Below are 17,547 nucleotides of genomic sequence, written 5' to 3'. Positions count from 1 at the left end.
TATATAGATATGTATATATACGTATATGTGTGTGTGTGTGTATATATTTAATTTTTTATTATTCTCCCAACAATTCTGACAATAAGAGCATATGCCTTAGGTAACACACAGTCACACATGCTTTGTTCATAAAACTTTTTTAGGCTTGCCTCTGTAAATTATATATAAATAAGCATAGTTGACTAAAAGTACACTGTACTTTCACCTAAGTGTGCTTGAATGTTTCGGGAAATTTTAAATTCAGACTCAAACTATAATTTAGTCTCTCTGGCCAAAACGTTATTACTTTCAGAGAGTGTTATTTTTTCTCTAAAAGAAATGATACATTCAAAGGATACGGATTAAAAATTCAATTAAGCAGTCATAACCCTGACCCTATGAGGTAAAGGCAGCAGTAGGGGAAAATGATTAGCTTCTGAAAAAAGAAAAGGAAAAAGAAAAGAGGACAAAATCCTTCAGGAGACATTTCGTGAATTCATCGCTTGGGTTAAATCTATTGTGTGTGTAAAAATACTATTATTACTGCATTAGAAGAGTTTTCCTTTTTTAAAAAAAGGAAGTATTTTATCTATGGAAGATAATGATCCTATTGGCACTTTCTCCATGTTTATTTGCTTATTCTCACAGGGTATAACCCGGATAGAAATTCAAGGCTGAGCTATTTTGCATCATGAAGATAAGGAATGTTTTTTTCTGTCAGCCCATCCTTGCAGCTCTGCGATACTTACTTTTCTCAAGTGAAGGCGTCACCGGCCTACTGGTGCTTGCATCTGCTACTGGCTCTGCTGAGGCGCAGGACGGCTCACCATTTCCCAGGGAGCAGGAACAGCAACCTGCGCCGCGAAACAGTATGTGAGGTGGAGTCCAACCGCCAGCAGAAAGGAACACGTTCAAGGGACACCAAACACAGTCAAATGAAACAAGAAAACCCACTCACACTGCCCAGGTATTCACAGTGAGAATGCTTTTCCACGATTCAAAAGTGGTTTTACATAACTAGCATTTAAAGAAGGCCAGACAAAAGTTCAGCTCTCTTACACAGTGTCTCCCCACTGAATGAGACTACGAAAAATATTTTTACCCATGCTGTTCTGTTAGTTTCTGCTTTGCTTTGAGAACTAAAAATTCAAGCACTTTCCAAAAATTTAACTTTTACCTTACTGCTCCTCAGTGCTACACCTTAATTGCTATTTCCTTGCCCCAAATGTGAAAGCTTGGCTCTTCCCTCCTTATGCAATCATCAAACTTATGCAACAAGACTGTGCGAAAAGCATGCCAACAACCCCCAAACAACCGTCTAGGCAACAATAAAACCCCTCCCTTTTCTCAGGAGAATTCTTATGCTGTTTCTGGTTTTTTATTTGTTCTCATTGCAGTAAAAGAGATAAAACAAAATGCGTCATTTTAACCATTTTAAAGTGTAAAATTCAGTAGGGTAAATTACATTCACAAAGTTGTGCAACCATCACTATTTGTTCCCAAAACTTTTTCCCATTCCAAACAGAACCTTGGTACCCAAGAAGGATTAACTCCCCATTTCCTCCTCCCTCCTGCCCACAGTAGCCACTAGTCTCCTTTCTGTCTTCACACATTTGCCTATTCTAGCCAGCAATTCATCTAAGTGGGATCATACACTATTTGGACACTTCCTTCAAGTCCTCCACAAACCACATGCTTCCTTGTGTCTCCGGGCCCAGGCTGACATAGTGTCTTCACAGGCTGGAGACTCCCACTCTTGTCAGTTCATCCAAATCTCATTTCAAAACTCAGTTCTTTCAAGAATGTATCTCCTACTAGTCTGACTGAGGCTAGTACATAATGTAAAAACAATTATGTACTTTCTCTTTTTAAACATATAATTCTACAATCCCTTGCTGGTTGTAGGTAGATTGGTTTACAGCAGTCATTCTGAGACATCTGCTATAGCTGTAATTTTTCCTCTATAGAAGCCAGAGAATTGCATGCAGTCTCTTTGAAAACCTTTCCTACAATATGGTGCTCCTTGACATGGGTTATAATAGAATAACTGCTTCCATGATAAACTATTAACATCTAATATGCTAGAAAAAGGAATAATTTCTAAGTTGAAACTCTTATTGATAATGTGCTTAAATTCTCCAGTAATACTCTTAAAAACGAGAAAAAAAGACTTCCAAGTATAAAAGCTATACTCTATAATAAGCTACTGTAAAGGATATGAACATGTACAGCTAAGCACAATTAATAACAGTGCATCTAAATTCCAAAATCAATCTCCATAATAGTCTATGTGTTTCCTACTGCCAAAGGGGCCCTTTAGAGTAGTGAGGGAAGATCTTCACCCTGAAACCCACAGCGTCCCTTTTCAGCAGGAAGTAGCTAAGAGAATACGCCATCCCCTTTTCCTTATGAATCAGGGTGAAGTCTCTCTCAGGGAGGAGTGATAGGGAATGGCAAAGGACACACTGACAAAGGAGATTAATCAGAACTGACTTTGACAAGCACTGTGGCAATAGGACAATTAAAACAGACATTCGGATGGCGGGGGAAGAAGAACAAACTGGGGAGGAGGGTAGAGAGAATGGTGAAGCAATGAAGGAATGAAAACCCAAAATCCCTGTAAATGTTCATTAAAATTAATAAAATTTAATAATAAAAAAACAAAATTAAAAAAAACCAAACAAAAAATAAGCTACTGTAAATGTCTTTCTAAATTTAAGATAATGATGCTATCTTCAAGTTAAAATAGAACCACAGAATAATAAAAAGGGAAACAGAGGGATCATCTGGCCCAGCCATCTATCTTCAGAGACTCTGAAGATTTAACAAAGATAAAATTGTCAAGAAAACATAGAGATGGTCAGCCCATTCCAATGACAAATATAAACACCAGGCACATACACACACACATAGACCATCACAGCCAATGTGAAAATTGTGGCAGCAGCTTCTTACTTCAGGCATAAGAGGAAAGTAAGTGGCTCATTAGCTTGAGCTCATGTTAAATAGATCACTTTCCCTTTCAATCCAAAGCTGACACATACACAAATTTGGGGTCTCTGACAACTGTCCAGAAAGAGGCAGAGGTGAGTGAGCTACTTTGGGGTACTGGAGGTTAGGAAGACCAGGCACTTTTGTGGTGCTGCTGGCAAAGCAGAAAGAAAGCAGGATTCAAGGAAGGAACATGAGTGAATAGACAAGCAAAGACTTTGCCACAGCAATTGTCGGGGTAGTTTCAGAGAATCATAGCATCTCTTATCTCCCATTGATCTAGTCACTCATTCAGCAAATATTATGAAACATGTAGAGTGAGCCTGGGGCTGAAGTTAGAGTGGTTGGCAAATTAGACGTAGCACTCACAGTTTTGTGGTCCTATAGATAATTCAAAACACAATTATGAAACAGTAAGATAAGAGGAGAGAGAAGTATAATTATGACAGATGGTTTCTTCTGGAGATAAGTGATAGTGGTATTTATACTATACATCCAAGCTAATTTCCTTGCTGGGGATGGCAATGAGAAGATTTAAAGGAAGTCTATGTCACAATTTATTTTGCTGTTTTTAAAAGAGGCAACAATAAAAGTCTTAGTTTGGGGTTCCTCACAGATATTCTCAGGCCTCAGGTAGCCAGTTCTATCTGAAATGCTAGTTGGAAGAGGAAGACATAGCCAACTACTGGGAGTAGTATTCAAGCTCTCCCTAAAACCAGACAGTTTTACGGGGGGGGGGGGATACAATGGAATAGTTCAAGAAAGAGAGGAAGAAAAGAATTCTGGGTATGATCAATAAAGTATTAAATTGCTTTATTTTTTGGCATCCACTTCCGAAAGACCTTGCCTCCAGAAACTCTATGAATGCGGAGAAACGATGAAAGTTACACAAGTGTTCAGGTCTTTCGCTCAAAGGGTCACTGTGAATCATCTATGACTTGACAGCATTTAACAACAACAATAAAGAATTAGGGAAAACAGTTATACAACTTCTTGTGAAAACATAATCATTTCAGAACACCAGTTTTAATAGGGAAAATGGTCAAGAGAACTAAAAATTCTGATAATGTAGTCACAACTCATCTGACAAAGAAACCAACGAGCTCTGATTTTAAAGGTCAAGGATTAAAGGTATATATAGAGAGAGGCGTGACAACATGGGAACTGGCGGGAGCAAAGAACGGGAGAGTTCACTTGGGAAAGCAGAGGAGAATTGCAGGGGAGAGGGCAGAGGATGGGATGCACAGGGTTGCCCAGCCTGTGGGAGGACCTGAGCACCTTCAAGGGGTTTGGACTCCCAAACACCACAAGGCACTGACAGATTTCAGAACTAGAGTCTGACCTGTTTCTCTCTGAGGAAGACTAATCTGGTCACTGCACATGAAGCAGATCTGACCTGGGCATCATGAGAGACAGGTAGCCCAGTTAGGAACATAAAACAGGGAATGGGGGATCAGGAAAAGTTGGAAAGGCCCTGCAGATTATCCTCAATTAAAATTGGGCATCTAATTGATGAGCTGGCAGAAACTTTCTGGAACTGCCAGAAATTCAAGCTGGATTCTGAAGAGGACATAGAATAAGGAATATCACTGCTTATATAAAGTATGTTCTGGCTGACAGCTGTGAATACCAGAAAGCTGTTTACCTATGTTTCCTTGGCACACAAAGGCTCTAAGCCTTTGGTGTGGACCATAACAAATTATGGATGGCATTATGAAGAATAAAAATTCTGGAACACTTAGTTGTGCTCATGTGGAACCTGCATGTGGACTGAGAGGTTTTCACTCAAACAGAATACAAAGATATATTTGTTGTTGTCGTCATTGTTCTTAAGTGTCAAGTATGATTCACAGAAACCCTATGAACAAAAGACTTGAACCCTGATCTAGAACTATTGTAGTTTTTCTATGTTTATAGAGTTTCCAGAGGCATGTGGTTTAGGAAGTAGATGCCACTCCTGTTTCCAAACCTGAATCAATCTGGGAGCTCCACCAAACACTGTCCACTATTGGTAACCAAATGGTGTTTGACACACCAGTGGCACAGCGTTCAGTATCACAGCAACCCCCAGTTACTTTAGTATAGCAGATTGACAGACCAGTGCTATACCATTTAGAAGAATGTTCATCCTAATATACCATCTTTTAAACACTAAATCAGGAAAAGCATTTTCCTGTGAGGACTGCATTTTTTCACTATATTAGTTCAATCTGTATGCAGAGCAAATAATCCAAGAAACTGGCTATATAAAAAAGAACATAGCAGCAGAATGGAGAAAAACTCATTAACAACATTGCTTGCTGAAAACAAACAAGGGTTTGAAGCCCTTCCTGATGAAGAGAAAAGACTACAGCATTTGGATTCCATCTCAACGTAGGTAAAATAAAAATCTTCACAACTGGACCAATAAATAACATTTTGATAAATGAAGAAAATATTGGCATTTTCAAGGATTTCATTTTAGTTGGATCTACAATCAGTGCCTATGGACTCAATCATCAATAAATCAAATGACTGCTTCAGACAAATAGACCGTACAAGATTTCTTGAAAGTGTTAAAAAAGCAGAAATGTTATTTGGAAGACTAAGGTGCACCTGACCCAAGCCACGATATTTTCAATCCATTTACATGCATGGGAAAGCTGGACAATGACTAAGGAAGATCAAAGAAGAATGAATACATTTGAGTGATGGTGTTGGCAAGTAATAAGAAGACTGAATGAAATGCAAGGATATAAATTAAACCTGTCCCGGAAGAGGTATAGTCAGTATGTTGCTTAGAAGTGAGGACACCTATACTATCTTATGTACTTTGGATACAGTATCAGGAGGGATCAGCCCCGAGAGAAGGATATTATGGTGGAGGGACAGCGCAGGAGAGGAAGGCCCTCTATGAGGTGAATTGCTTCAGTGACTGGGGTAATCGGGATGGGTGTGTCGGAGACAGTGCGATTGACACAGGACAGAGCAGAGTTTAGGGCTGTTGTACATAGGGTCGCTCTGAGTCGCAAGCAACTTGATGGCACATAACAACAACAACAACAACAAAAGTGCAGAAGAAGAATGAGACAACAGTGGGGTAAAAAAGAGCAATGATTGTGAGGATGGCACAGGATCAGTGTTTCATCCTGTTACACACTAAGTGGCAACAAGTTGGAACTGACTTGATGAAAATGAACAAGAAGGATCTTGCTGACTATGATTTTAGTTCCTCATTTGACAAATAATATGATATTCAATCTAGTTCAAGAAGCTCACTGAAACAAAACATTTAGGGCATGTAAAGACATGTAATAGTTTCTTTTTAAAAATATATTTCAAAGCTCATACTTCTTTCTGAGATAGAACTGGTAAAAATTTCTGGTTCTGTTACTGGCACCGTACTCTCCTCAAAAGCCATGTTTGCAGGCTCTGCTGCTTTGTGGTCCTGAGACTGGTCGAAGCCCTCATAGCGTCCAGCTTGGGTGGTGCGGTTCATGCACATGAGTGAGACCCCAGCGATCAGAATGCTACAGAACAGGGTCACTGCTGTGGTGATCATCTGCCAATGTTGGAAAAAAGACATTAGCCTACTTTTCACAATTGCACTCTGTGTGCATACTAGGCTAGGCTCACTATTATGGTGGAAAGGACATTTTTACAGCTTTAAATATTCTAGACCAGTAGCTCTTTGGGAGGTGGGGAGGAGGAATAATTTGTAACCACAGGAGAACATTCTTTTAAATAAAAAATAATTTCGTTTTAAATATACATCCTTGGCCCCTTTCCTAAAGAATTCTGACTTAGTAGGTCCCAAAAGTTTTTTGTAAACTTTTCAAGTTACTTTTTTTCAAATTTTTTCCCCCAAATGTTTATTTATTATGATAGGACTGAGAGATAAGAACTGTCACTGCTAGGTAAGGGATGGCTTTAAATTCATCACTTTTCCCTCTGGAAGCTGAGGAACTATAATTCACAAGAGAGTTTAAAAAGACTTGTTAAATATCAAGTATATGGAAATACTCAGCTGAAAATGGACGCAGGCATGCAAAATCCTTACTATATTTTCAGATTATTTTAACAGAGGGATAAAGGGTCACCAATGTGATATACAAGTTGGAATTGACTTCCAAAGTTAATTTAAATGTAAGTATAGCGAGGCACATTAGCAAGCTAAAAAGAGACGTTTTCAAGAACAGAGCTGTCAATGAACTCTTCCCACCTGCTCTTTTCCATAAAAGAAGGCTGAGTCAATGCTATCTCCATTGTGCTTCCCAGTGATCAAAAGAACGCCAACAAGGAGGGCAGGGATTCTGCAATAAGAAAGGTTTGAGGAGAAAGAGAGAGAGGGGAGGATGAATAGGAACTGTCCATAAGGAAACATGCAAGCAAACAGAAAGCTTCCAACTTACCCCCAGCCAGATATTATGATGATTCCAACAGGAATTTGCACCATCTCTCGCTTTTTCAAAAGAAACAAAGAAACTGCTAGAAGGCCTAAGTACAAGAAATGGAGATTTAAAGGTAGATAATTACTCTTGACTTTGAGCAAACGTCATTGAACTTTATTTCCTTTTTAAAATCATACTTATTTCAGTAGCAGTCTGTAGTTTTTACCCTGAACTTGCTCCTTCTACATAAATGCTGTCTTCTAGAATTTAAGGCAAATTGTCTTAATTCACCATCGATAAATATTGTTGCTGTGTACCATCGAGTTGGAACTAACCCACAGTGGACCCTCCAGTGGATTTTCAGAGGCAGTTAATTGCAGGCGAGGAGGTTGCCCATCCTTCTCCTGTGGAGCAGCTGGTGGATTCGAACAGCATGCCTTCTGGATTGCAGCACAGCTTCTTGTCACTATGCCACCAGCACTTCCAACTCTCCTATATTGGTTTTCAGTTAAAATTCTACTGTTTTATTTGTGAGGATGTTTCTTAAATGCCCAAATCAATAATGTTATGATTTTGACTTATTGTTTGGAATCAGTCTAAATGTATTGGGGGGGAAAATTTAAAAGCTAGATGCAGAACAATTGTGAAATTAAAAACACATCTACTTTGATAGTGCCAAGAAAAATAAGCCATATTCACACCTATAGCAGGTTATGTTATTAGAAAATATCTGTTCTTGTTGTTGTTATGTGCTGTCAAATTGCTTGTGACTCGTAGGGACCCTATGCACAATAGATCTGAAGCCTGCTGTATCCTGAACCAATCTCACTGCCTTCAGCACACTTACCCTCATTACCCCAGTCACTGAGTCAATCCGTCTCCTCTGGAGTCTTCATCGCCTGTGCTGTCCTTCCACCTTTGAAACTTACTTTAAGCACTGTTGGTGGTCTGTGATGTCAAGTCAGAACCTACTTATAGTTGACCTTCCAGCAGATTTTCAGAGGCAGTAAATCACATGCGAAGAGGCTGCCCATCCTTCTCCCACAGAGCAGCTCGTGGTTTTCAACCACCTGTCTTAAGGTTTCTTACCCACTTCTTCCCACTAGGGCCATCAGAACTCTCTAATATAAAAAGCACTAGGTGAACTTAATAGAAACACAAATGGTTTAAAGTTCTTAAACCATTTTTACACTCCATTACTTACACAAGTGAATTTATTTTAATTAAATCTGTGTAGACACGGAGTTCCGGTGGTTCAGTGGTAAGGATTTGTGCTGCCAACCCAAAAGCAAGCAGTTCAAATCCACCAGCTGCTCTGTGGGAAAACGATGGCAATCTATCTCCTCTGTACATAAAAGATGTGTCCAGCTGCTTCCATAGGTCCACAGACTTGGAAACCCGATGGGGCAGTTCTACTTTGCTCCACCAGGTCATTATGACTCTGAATTGACTCAGGGACAGTGGATACAAAACTAAAGAATCTTAGACTCTGAGGTCGGAAGAGGCCACTGTTTTAAATGAGCTACTTAATTTTCCAAGGATCCCTGGTGGTATAGTTTTAAATGTACTGTGTGGCCAACCAAAAGGGTATATGTGACTGGTGGTTTGAATCCACCAGTGACTGGAGAAAGATAGAGTCTCCTCCTATGAAGTCCTGCAGCCTTGGTAAACCCAGTAGAGGGTCCCTGTGAGCTGGGAATAACCCCATGGCAGTGAATGAGAGGTTTTCTTTGTACTTTATTTTACTGATTTGGAAACAGAAGTTTTCAAGTCACCACCAGAGGAGGGCAGAGCAGGCCCAGAAACCCAGCACTCTGATCCTTCTCAGTTATAAGTGTTTCTTGAACTCCTATCTCTAAATTCCAGCTTTTCTAAAACATATTCTTTAGGATCTGGATGTTTTCTATGAGAAAATGTTAAGCCTTCCTGGTTTATTTCAGTAATAATTGTACGGATACCCATTTCATAGCCAAAGCCCTATCTCATGATTTCAGGGCTAATATCATGTTTGTATTACATCTAAGCCAAGTGAAGACTAAATGGCGGCTCTGTAGTCTGGGACAGAAAAGGAATGAGCTAATCGGGTCATAACCCTGTCCTGGCTGCAAGGCTGGCCAGCCTGAAAACAGACTGCTCCAGAGGAGTAATTCCATGGTACATCCCAAACTGGGATTGAGTTTAACAAAATGAGACTTTTTACCATGCCAATCAATGTTCCTAATTTGAATTACTGGGGTTGTAGATTTATTTACTTAACTCAATCTGTGACTGTGTTTTGGTTTTATGGTTATATATTAACTATATGAGGAGTTCACACCAAGACTTCAGATAGTATGGATTAGGAAACACCACTATAAAGAATTCAAATCAATGCTGGGATCCTTGAGAAATGTTTTCCTTTACAAGAGATCTGTATAAGAACTCTTACACAAGTTCATGAAACACTACACTACCTCTGTTCCTCCCTCAGGATATTTGTCCACTTTGTGGTTTCAGGTTTTTAAAATGCAGAGCAAACAAGTGACCAAGCACAGAAGCATGCCATTTGTGTTCCGGAAGCCAGGACACAGTTCAGAATTCTAACGTTCATCATTCCTGCCTTGTGAAGTGAATCACATCGAACCTCAGATCTCTCACTTGCAGTGCTGTGAGAGCCCCGAGATAAATCACTTATACTCGTTGGGGCTAATTTGAAAAAATGAAACATTTATGCTAGACTAGAAGAGTATTGAACATCCCATGGACTGTCAAAAGAAGAAACAACTATGTCTTGGAGAAAATGCAACCAGGCTGCTCCTTGGAGGCAAAGATGGTGAAGCGTCCATCTCACATAGTTTGGGCATGTTGTTGCGAGGAGGGGCCAGGCATTGGAGAAGAACTTCACACTTGGAAAGATGGAGGGTCAGTGTAAAAGAGGAAGATCCTCAACAAAATGAATTGACATAATGACTAAAACAATGGGCTGAAGTACATCAGACATGGTGAGGATGCACCAGAGTAGGGCAGAGTTCAGATCCATTGTTTATAGGTTCACTATGAATCATTGCTGACTTAACAGCACACAACAAAAAAATAAGTTTCCTGAGCTTTGGTGGCTTGGAGGTAAAGAGTTGGGCTGACAACCAAAAGGTACATAGTTCAAATCTCCTAGTGGCACTGTGGAAAAATAGATGGACAGTCTCCTCTAGTGTCATTTACAGCCTCTGAAAACCCACTAGAGCATCAGCTATGAGTCTATTCTGACTGGAGGGGACATAACAACATTTCCTGAAGTATGCAGGCTGACTGTCCACAGGTGACATAGATAAAGTGGTTTTAACGAATACATTTTTAAAAATATATATTTATAAAAAGCATTTAACTAGCAGGTAAAACCTGTAATTTTTCAACTATAAGGTTAAATTGAAGTTTTTTAATAAGTGAGTCAATTTAAAGGAAAACGGACACGTGGTAGATTTGGCAAAAACTCGTGAACGTGGTATGCAAATGAATGAAACTGGAAAGGGCTGATGGGATGATTTAAAATGGCACTTTTAAATTAAAAATTCTATTACATCATAATAATCGGACAACTAAAGGGCACCTTAATGAGGTCAGAGAATTCAGAAAGGCTTCTTTGGGTGGATGATGGCACAGCCACATCTATTTGATGAGGGTTTCAGAGAGATTCGAGCCTTTTTACAATTGATCTGTTTGCGGCTCTCTTAGGATACATTTAGCCTTAATTAACCCAAGTGTTAGAGATCAAGTTGGTTCATCTATATTTGCAAGTCTTTAAATAGCAAGTCTTTAGGCTTTTTCAACTTGACAGCTCACGAAAACACTTATGCAAGGAATACTTGCCTTGAAGAAGAACACACTAGCTTCTACTTGTGCTGAGATTTTCATTCTGTGATTCGCCACTGCACTGTGGCCTCAGTTCAAAACACTCTAGACTTGGGTGGGCCCTGCTTTTGATCCCGAAGGCGTGAAATCAAAGGTCTGTCTGTGCGGCCACTTCCTGACATTTGCTGTGGCCAGCACTACTGTTCTAGTCTACAATTTCCTCTGCTGTGGCATTCTACAAATCAAATTTATGGTATGAGCATACAACAACTGGGCAGAATTTTTCACAAACTCATCAGAATTTAGGTATCTATGTAAGTGTTGCCTTTCAACACAGCCAACATGCAGAAACATGTTAGCTTTTTGTTTTTTGGGGTTTTTTTGTAGTTAGTTAAAATGAACAAATCTTTTCCACCAGGTACTCTGCTAGGTCCATGCCCTTTGATCCTCCTCATTTTTCTCATTTTCCTTCTATCAGTGTGTTTCTATTTGTCGGGTGCCTACCGAGTATCAGGCATAAATACCCATAGTTCATTTAATTCTAGAAATAATCCTAGAGGATGTTGTAACTCTGTGTTACAGATGAAGTAACTAAAGTCCTCAATGCTAAAGAATTTCTTTAATGCACAGAAGAACTTTTCATTCAGTTCAGGTGGACTCTAACAAGAGCTTTGGGATACATCTCTCTCTATACGCGTTCATTCCCTCCTTTCTCTGTTGTGCTGACAGTGGACTGGAGCTGAATTCCCTGGGGAAAGGTCTGTGTGGTGGGAGAATGTCTTGAACCTGTGTATGTCCCTGGGGAAAGGCCTGTGTGGTGGGAGGATGCCCTGAACCTGCGTACAAGAAGTGCAGCACACCAGGAAAGAAATGAGGCATACAGGCTGCCCGCTGTGGTCCGTGTAAGCGGCCGAGCAAATGCCGTAACGTAATCCTAATGGTCGTTGTTAGGCAGTTTTGAGTCAATTTCAACTCATGGTGACCTCATGTGACAGTATAGAACTGCCCTAGAGGTTCTCTAGACTACATTCTATCTAGGAGCAGTTAGCCATCTCTTTCTCCCATGGAACTGGTTTCTATTGTCACCCTTCTGATTAGCCACCTCACACTTAACTGTTGTGTCACCAGGGCACATGTTAATAGTTCTAGACTTTAGTATTTGAACTGCTAGACTTCAAATATATCACTAGATACTGAGGGCTTCTTATGAATGGGGAAAGGGAAAGACAGAGCAGGAGAGATGGGTCCCTGGAGAGGGACATCATGCTTGGGAGGGTGGAGGGACAGCACAGGAGAGGAAGGCCCTCTATGAGGTGGATTGATTCAGTGACCGGGGTAATCGGGATGGGAGTGTCAGAGGCAGTGCGATTGGCACAGGACAGAGCAGAGTTTGGGCTGTTGTACATAGGGTTGCTATGAGTCACAAGCGACTCGACTGCACATAACAATAATAACAACAAGAACAACAACAAATCTTCATTCATGAACTTACCTGTCCACAAGTATGTGCTATAGAGGGAGCTGTACAACAGAACAAACACCAGAATCTGTCCAACAAAATTTTTTTCTTTAACAAAATTCCATATCATCATTCCAGCACAGACAATAGACTAAAGGGAAAGAAAATATTATTAAAAGCTGTGTAAGTGCCAAAAATTAATCTCCCAAACACAACAAACAATACTAGTCAATACTATCATGAGAAATAACTATTAGGTCAGTAACACTATGTTTTACTTACAGCGTATACAACTTCATTTAAAATTATTACTAATTATAAACTATTATATACAGATTATATGAAAAATTTAACTTTTATGGTGAAATATAACACTTTAATCATACACATGTTCAATTAAGACAAATGACTATATTCTAAATAGTAACTTTATGTTTAGTAATGATTTACACAGAAAATGCTAAGCTTCTTTCTGTGATAATTTAAGACACATGAAGATTAAGCTAGAAAATAACACAGTGAGAGTTTAATTTCTAATGATTCAACTACTTCTATTAAAAATGTAAATTTATCAAATGCCATCATAAGCCTTAACTTTAGATAGTTCAAAACATAATGTAATAGTAATATGCTAAGCAAAATGGAATTGTGATCCAATTTCAATTAACTGCATTTCATTTTACTTTTGACTTTAAAACTAGACAAACTCTATAAAGTCACTTTCTCTTATATAACAGAACAATCTATGAGAAAACCAGTCCTAAATATTATGTTTACTAACCTGAGCAATGAGTAAATTAGTTGTAAGCATATGAGGAAGCTGTTTATACTTTTTACTCAAAAGAAGAACAGCCAGAGACCAGATCTTAAAGACAAAAAGGTTTAAAAGTTATTTCTGTTTCTTGCACTTTAGAATTGCTCTTACTAGATAACCTGCTGATGCACTTTTCTAAAGAATCCTCTTTATCTTGATTTAGAAGCAAATTCTAATATTTCAATTACTTTAACTTAATTCTGAAAAATAGTCATAAAGTAAATGACTATATTCAAAGTAAAATAAAAAGCACGGGGATATAGTAAATTAACTGCTGAAATAAAATACGAGTTTTCAGACCTAAAGCCTTGCTCAGAGTCACTGTCTTCAGTGACTAGGGGTCGGGCACCAGCCCATGGTCAACTATTTAGCAAAAAGGCTTTATTGAGAGAGGTAGATAAAATGTACTAGTCCAAGTTTTCCCTTTTCTATTTTTTACTATATTGACCCATGAAGTATTCAAGTTCCAGACTGTATTTCAAACAACACATACCATCACCCACTCAAAGATTAATCCTCTCGTATTCCTCATATTTTAAAGGATTGAGTTTATATTTCAGCTACCCAGCGGCCATGGAAGAATGCTGGCAGGCTGACTTTCTTCCATTGCCAATCAAAATATATGAACAATCCCTTCTCCCCAAATTTCTCTCTGCTCAATGTGTGTGCGCTGTATGCCATCGAGTGCGTTATATGCCATTTACTCACAGCTGCCCCTTAGGGAGTTTTCAGAGACGACAATCTTATAGAAGGAGATTGCCCATCCTTCTCCTCCCGAACAGCTGGTGGATTCAAACTGAATGCCTTTGGGACTGCTGCACAGCTTCTTACCACTAGACCACCAGAGCTCCATTTCATATCAATAGGCATAGATTTAAGAATATGTGATGTAAGTGAAATTTCTTTAAAATTACACTAATCATGTATTTATTTCTTGCGAGTGTACACATTCATCCCTATTGCCTTTCCTTTAACAGTAAAAAAGAAATATCTTTCCCCCACCCCAGCTAGACTAGTGTCAAAATGATCAGTGAGATATTCCAGTTGTCAAAGAGTTAATTATTTCTTTTAAGCTAATTATATAAAATTTGCTGGAACCCTGGTGGCAAGTTGTTGTTGTGTGCTGTGGAGAGGGGAGCAACTCACAGCTGACCCACCAGTGGGGTTTTCGAGGCTATAAATGGCACAGGAGGAGACAGGCCAGCTTTCTCTCGTGGAGCTGCTGGTGAACTCAAACTGCCTGCCTTTGGGTTGACAGGGCAACTCCTTACCACTGGCCTGTAGAGCTCCCTTCTGGTCACTTATCATAGTGCATAGCATATCTCTAGCTACAGAAAAATTTGCAAACTGCACATGTACCACATACTCGGCAGGGCAATGATGCTGCAGTCTCCTCCAGTAACAATTTATAACTTCAGAAACCTGGTGGAAAGTTACTATGAGGTAGAAGCCACTCAATGGTGGTTTGTTTTCTGTGTACCCAATTTGAGTGGTAGATTAAAACGTCATTAACAGTATGTCTGGACTTTATCTCAATGATCTCTTCTAACCCTGTGGTTCTACATCTAGTAACTGTACAGTCATTGACCAGTCACAGAATATTTTTTATAATAATATCTCATTTAATCTTTAAAATAACTCTGAGAAAGAGATATAAGTATTATCTCCATTTTACAATGGAGAAATGGAAGCTTAGAGGACTTAAGGTAATTTTGTAGGGACACAGATACTTTTTGTAGAGCTAAGAGTTCAAATCCAGGGCTGACTACACCTGAGGCCTTGTTCACTATACTATCCCAACTCCCAACTGTAAGGACACGAAAACAGCTAGTTAAAAGGCTGACATTACATTTTATGAGCAGGCTTTAGCTGGGATTCCAATTCATAACTACTTTCTATTAGGTTTCTAAAGCTGCAAATCTCAAAAATGAGACTGCCCATCTTTCTCCTATAGAGTCATTGGTGGATTCAAACTGCTGGTGCCTGGAGATGCACAGCCTTTTAGTTAACAGAGCAACATGCTACGGACTAGAGCTTGTCAGAGCTTCTGTCATAAGGAACTGTTTTTGTTCTTTTTCTGTGCTGTCGATTCAACTACAGCTCGGAGAGCCCCTGAACAACAGATCTGAACTGTGTCCTATCCTGTGCCACCCTCCCCATCTCCCAGACACGTGAGCCCGATGTTACAGTTTCAATCCATCTTGCTGAAGGTCTTCCTCTCTTACACTGACCCTCCACTTTTCCAAGTGTGTCGTCCTTCTCCAAGGACTGACACTTCCTTACCACATGCTCAAAGTACGTGAGATGGAGAAAATCCTGACTTTCTGTTACCAAGCTATTCTCACCTCTCTTTCTGTGTTTTTCCACTCATTTTTATGCTGAAATTTACTTACCAAAGAGACAAGGCTGATAATACTTATATCAAAACTAACATTCTGGATGGCATATGCCAATGGCTTTGGGTCCATAGTGGGAAAGGTTAGTAACCAGGCAGAAACATACATGATTGGAGCAGACACAAAGGTGCTTATTACCATCCCTGAGGTTATCTGCAAAAGATGAAGGTAAATTGGGAAAAGAATTAATTACAATCTCACTTAAGCAATTACCTTAAACTCTGAATAGCCACAGCACACTAAAACAATCTAAAATAAAATTCAGTAACAAGTCATTGGAGAACCCACCCTGTTACTCATACTTCTCCTTTTTCAGATTCTTTAAAAGAAAACAGATTCTCTCAGATCCTCTTTCAAACTATGCTCAATTTTTTAATATTTGTACATAGCAAATACTAGATAATTCCATTATTGATGGTGACCTTTTAAATTCTGAAAATTAAAACCATATTGATAATAATCGAGGAACAGTTCCTTTACTATTTCATAAAATATAGGACTTTAAAAGCACTCCAAAAAAGAAGAAAGTTACTAAAGTTACTATACAAACATTTTACAGATTAAACTATGGGACAGATTTTCACTAAATAATGTCATTGTTTCATGTTACATTTGATCTTCATTATAATACCATAGATTGCATGTTCAATATAAAATTAGTAATTTGAGGGAGCTCTGGCAGCCTAGTGGCAATAAACTGCACTGCAATTCCAGAGGCACATGGTTCGAATCTACCAGATGCTCTGCTGCAGAAGGAGGGGCAATCTCCTCCTGTACCAGTCGGATCTGATTTGATGGTACACACACACAAAATAATAATTTTAAAAAATGAGTAATTTGGCATTAATTGATTTCAGCTATTTACTGCAGTTGATTATGTGCTATTTTGTACCCTGTGGATGAGATATCAATAAATGAAACAGATCCTTAAATGTCAAAAGTTAATCTTCTAAAAATACTAACAGACTTAAATATAAATAGAGCATAAAAATACATAACACTGGAAAAGACTAATGAAAACCATCATGGTTGAATAGAAACCCCCATATTAAATACCTGGAGGCACGTTACATGGTGCTTTTTTTATCTACAGTGAGTTGCTTATAGATAATACATTCTCCTAATTTTAAAAATACACTTTTTCCCTATTAACTACACAAACAAACAAATTTAAAAAGCAATAGATACATACAATCTCTACTTCCATGTTGAATTGTGTTGCAAAGATAGCCACTCCTGGTGCCACAGGAAAGACACCATATAAAAATGCATAATTTGATAAGCTCGTATGATTCACCACACTGTTCCCCTTGTCCAAGAGTTCCACCATTTCTCTGCACAAAAGTGGCAGCACCAGGCTGGAGAAACAAGAAATGCATCATTCACTTGCTATCTTAATGAACTAGTTAATGTCAATGAACTGAGTAATAGATTATATTAGTGAGTTTGGCATTAGGCTATTGTTGTCTCTTACCCAGGAGGCATATTTATATGTATGTACACAATATCTGTATTCCTACTAGTAGACATTTTGTTGAAAGCCTCTTGAATTCATGTGGACCCATTTTCACAGTAATAGTATGCCAGAAATACTTCAAACCCCAGGATTAAGAGGGGGAGGGAGAATTTGGATTTTTATTACTGTTGCTGTTCTACAAATAATTTTTTGGGGGGAAAATTGGTAACAGCTTAATTACAGCTGCTATTTCCTAT

At 38.9% G+C, this 17,547-nt stretch overlaps 1 protein-coding gene across 2 annotated transcripts in view; it reads right to left on the bottom strand.

Moving 5' to 3' along the window:
* GPR155 (G protein-coupled receptor 155) overlaps window positions 1-17,547 on the bottom strand; it is a 49,095-nt gene that overhangs the window by 13,787 nt on the left and 17,761 nt on the right. The window contains exons 3-10 of one of the 2 annotated variants that reach the window (XM_006878820.1): window positions 17,027-17,192; window positions 15,832-15,987; window positions 13,406-13,489; window positions 12,658-12,775; window positions 7,362-7,446; window positions 7,172-7,262; window positions 6,301-6,511; window positions 729-833 (exon numbers count right to left, since the gene is read on the bottom strand). In XM_006878820.1, the coding sequence (XP_006878882.1) occupies window positions 729-833; window positions 6,301-6,511; window positions 7,172-7,262; window positions 7,362-7,446; window positions 12,658-12,775; window positions 13,406-13,489; window positions 15,832-15,987; window positions 17,027-17,192 (1,016 nt within the window). The remainder of the gene's footprint in view (window positions 1-728; window positions 834-6,300; window positions 6,512-7,171; window positions 7,263-7,361; window positions 7,447-12,657; window positions 12,776-13,405; window positions 13,490-15,831; window positions 15,988-17,026; window positions 17,193-17,547) is intronic. The other variant, XM_006878821.1, reaches the window with a different exon arrangement.

Source organism: Elephantulus edwardii, unplaced genomic scaffold (genome assembly GCF_000299155.1).
Source record: "Elephantulus edwardii isolate Elephantulus edwardi_28Jun2011 unplaced genomic scaffold, EleEdw1.0 scaffold00001, whole genome shotgun sequence".
Classification (NCBI taxonomy): Eukaryota; Metazoa; Chordata; class Mammalia; order Macroscelidea; family Macroscelididae; genus Elephantulus; species Elephantulus edwardii.
Note: the sequence above shows the minus strand (reverse complement) of the source record. Positions and strands in the feature narration are given on the sequence as shown.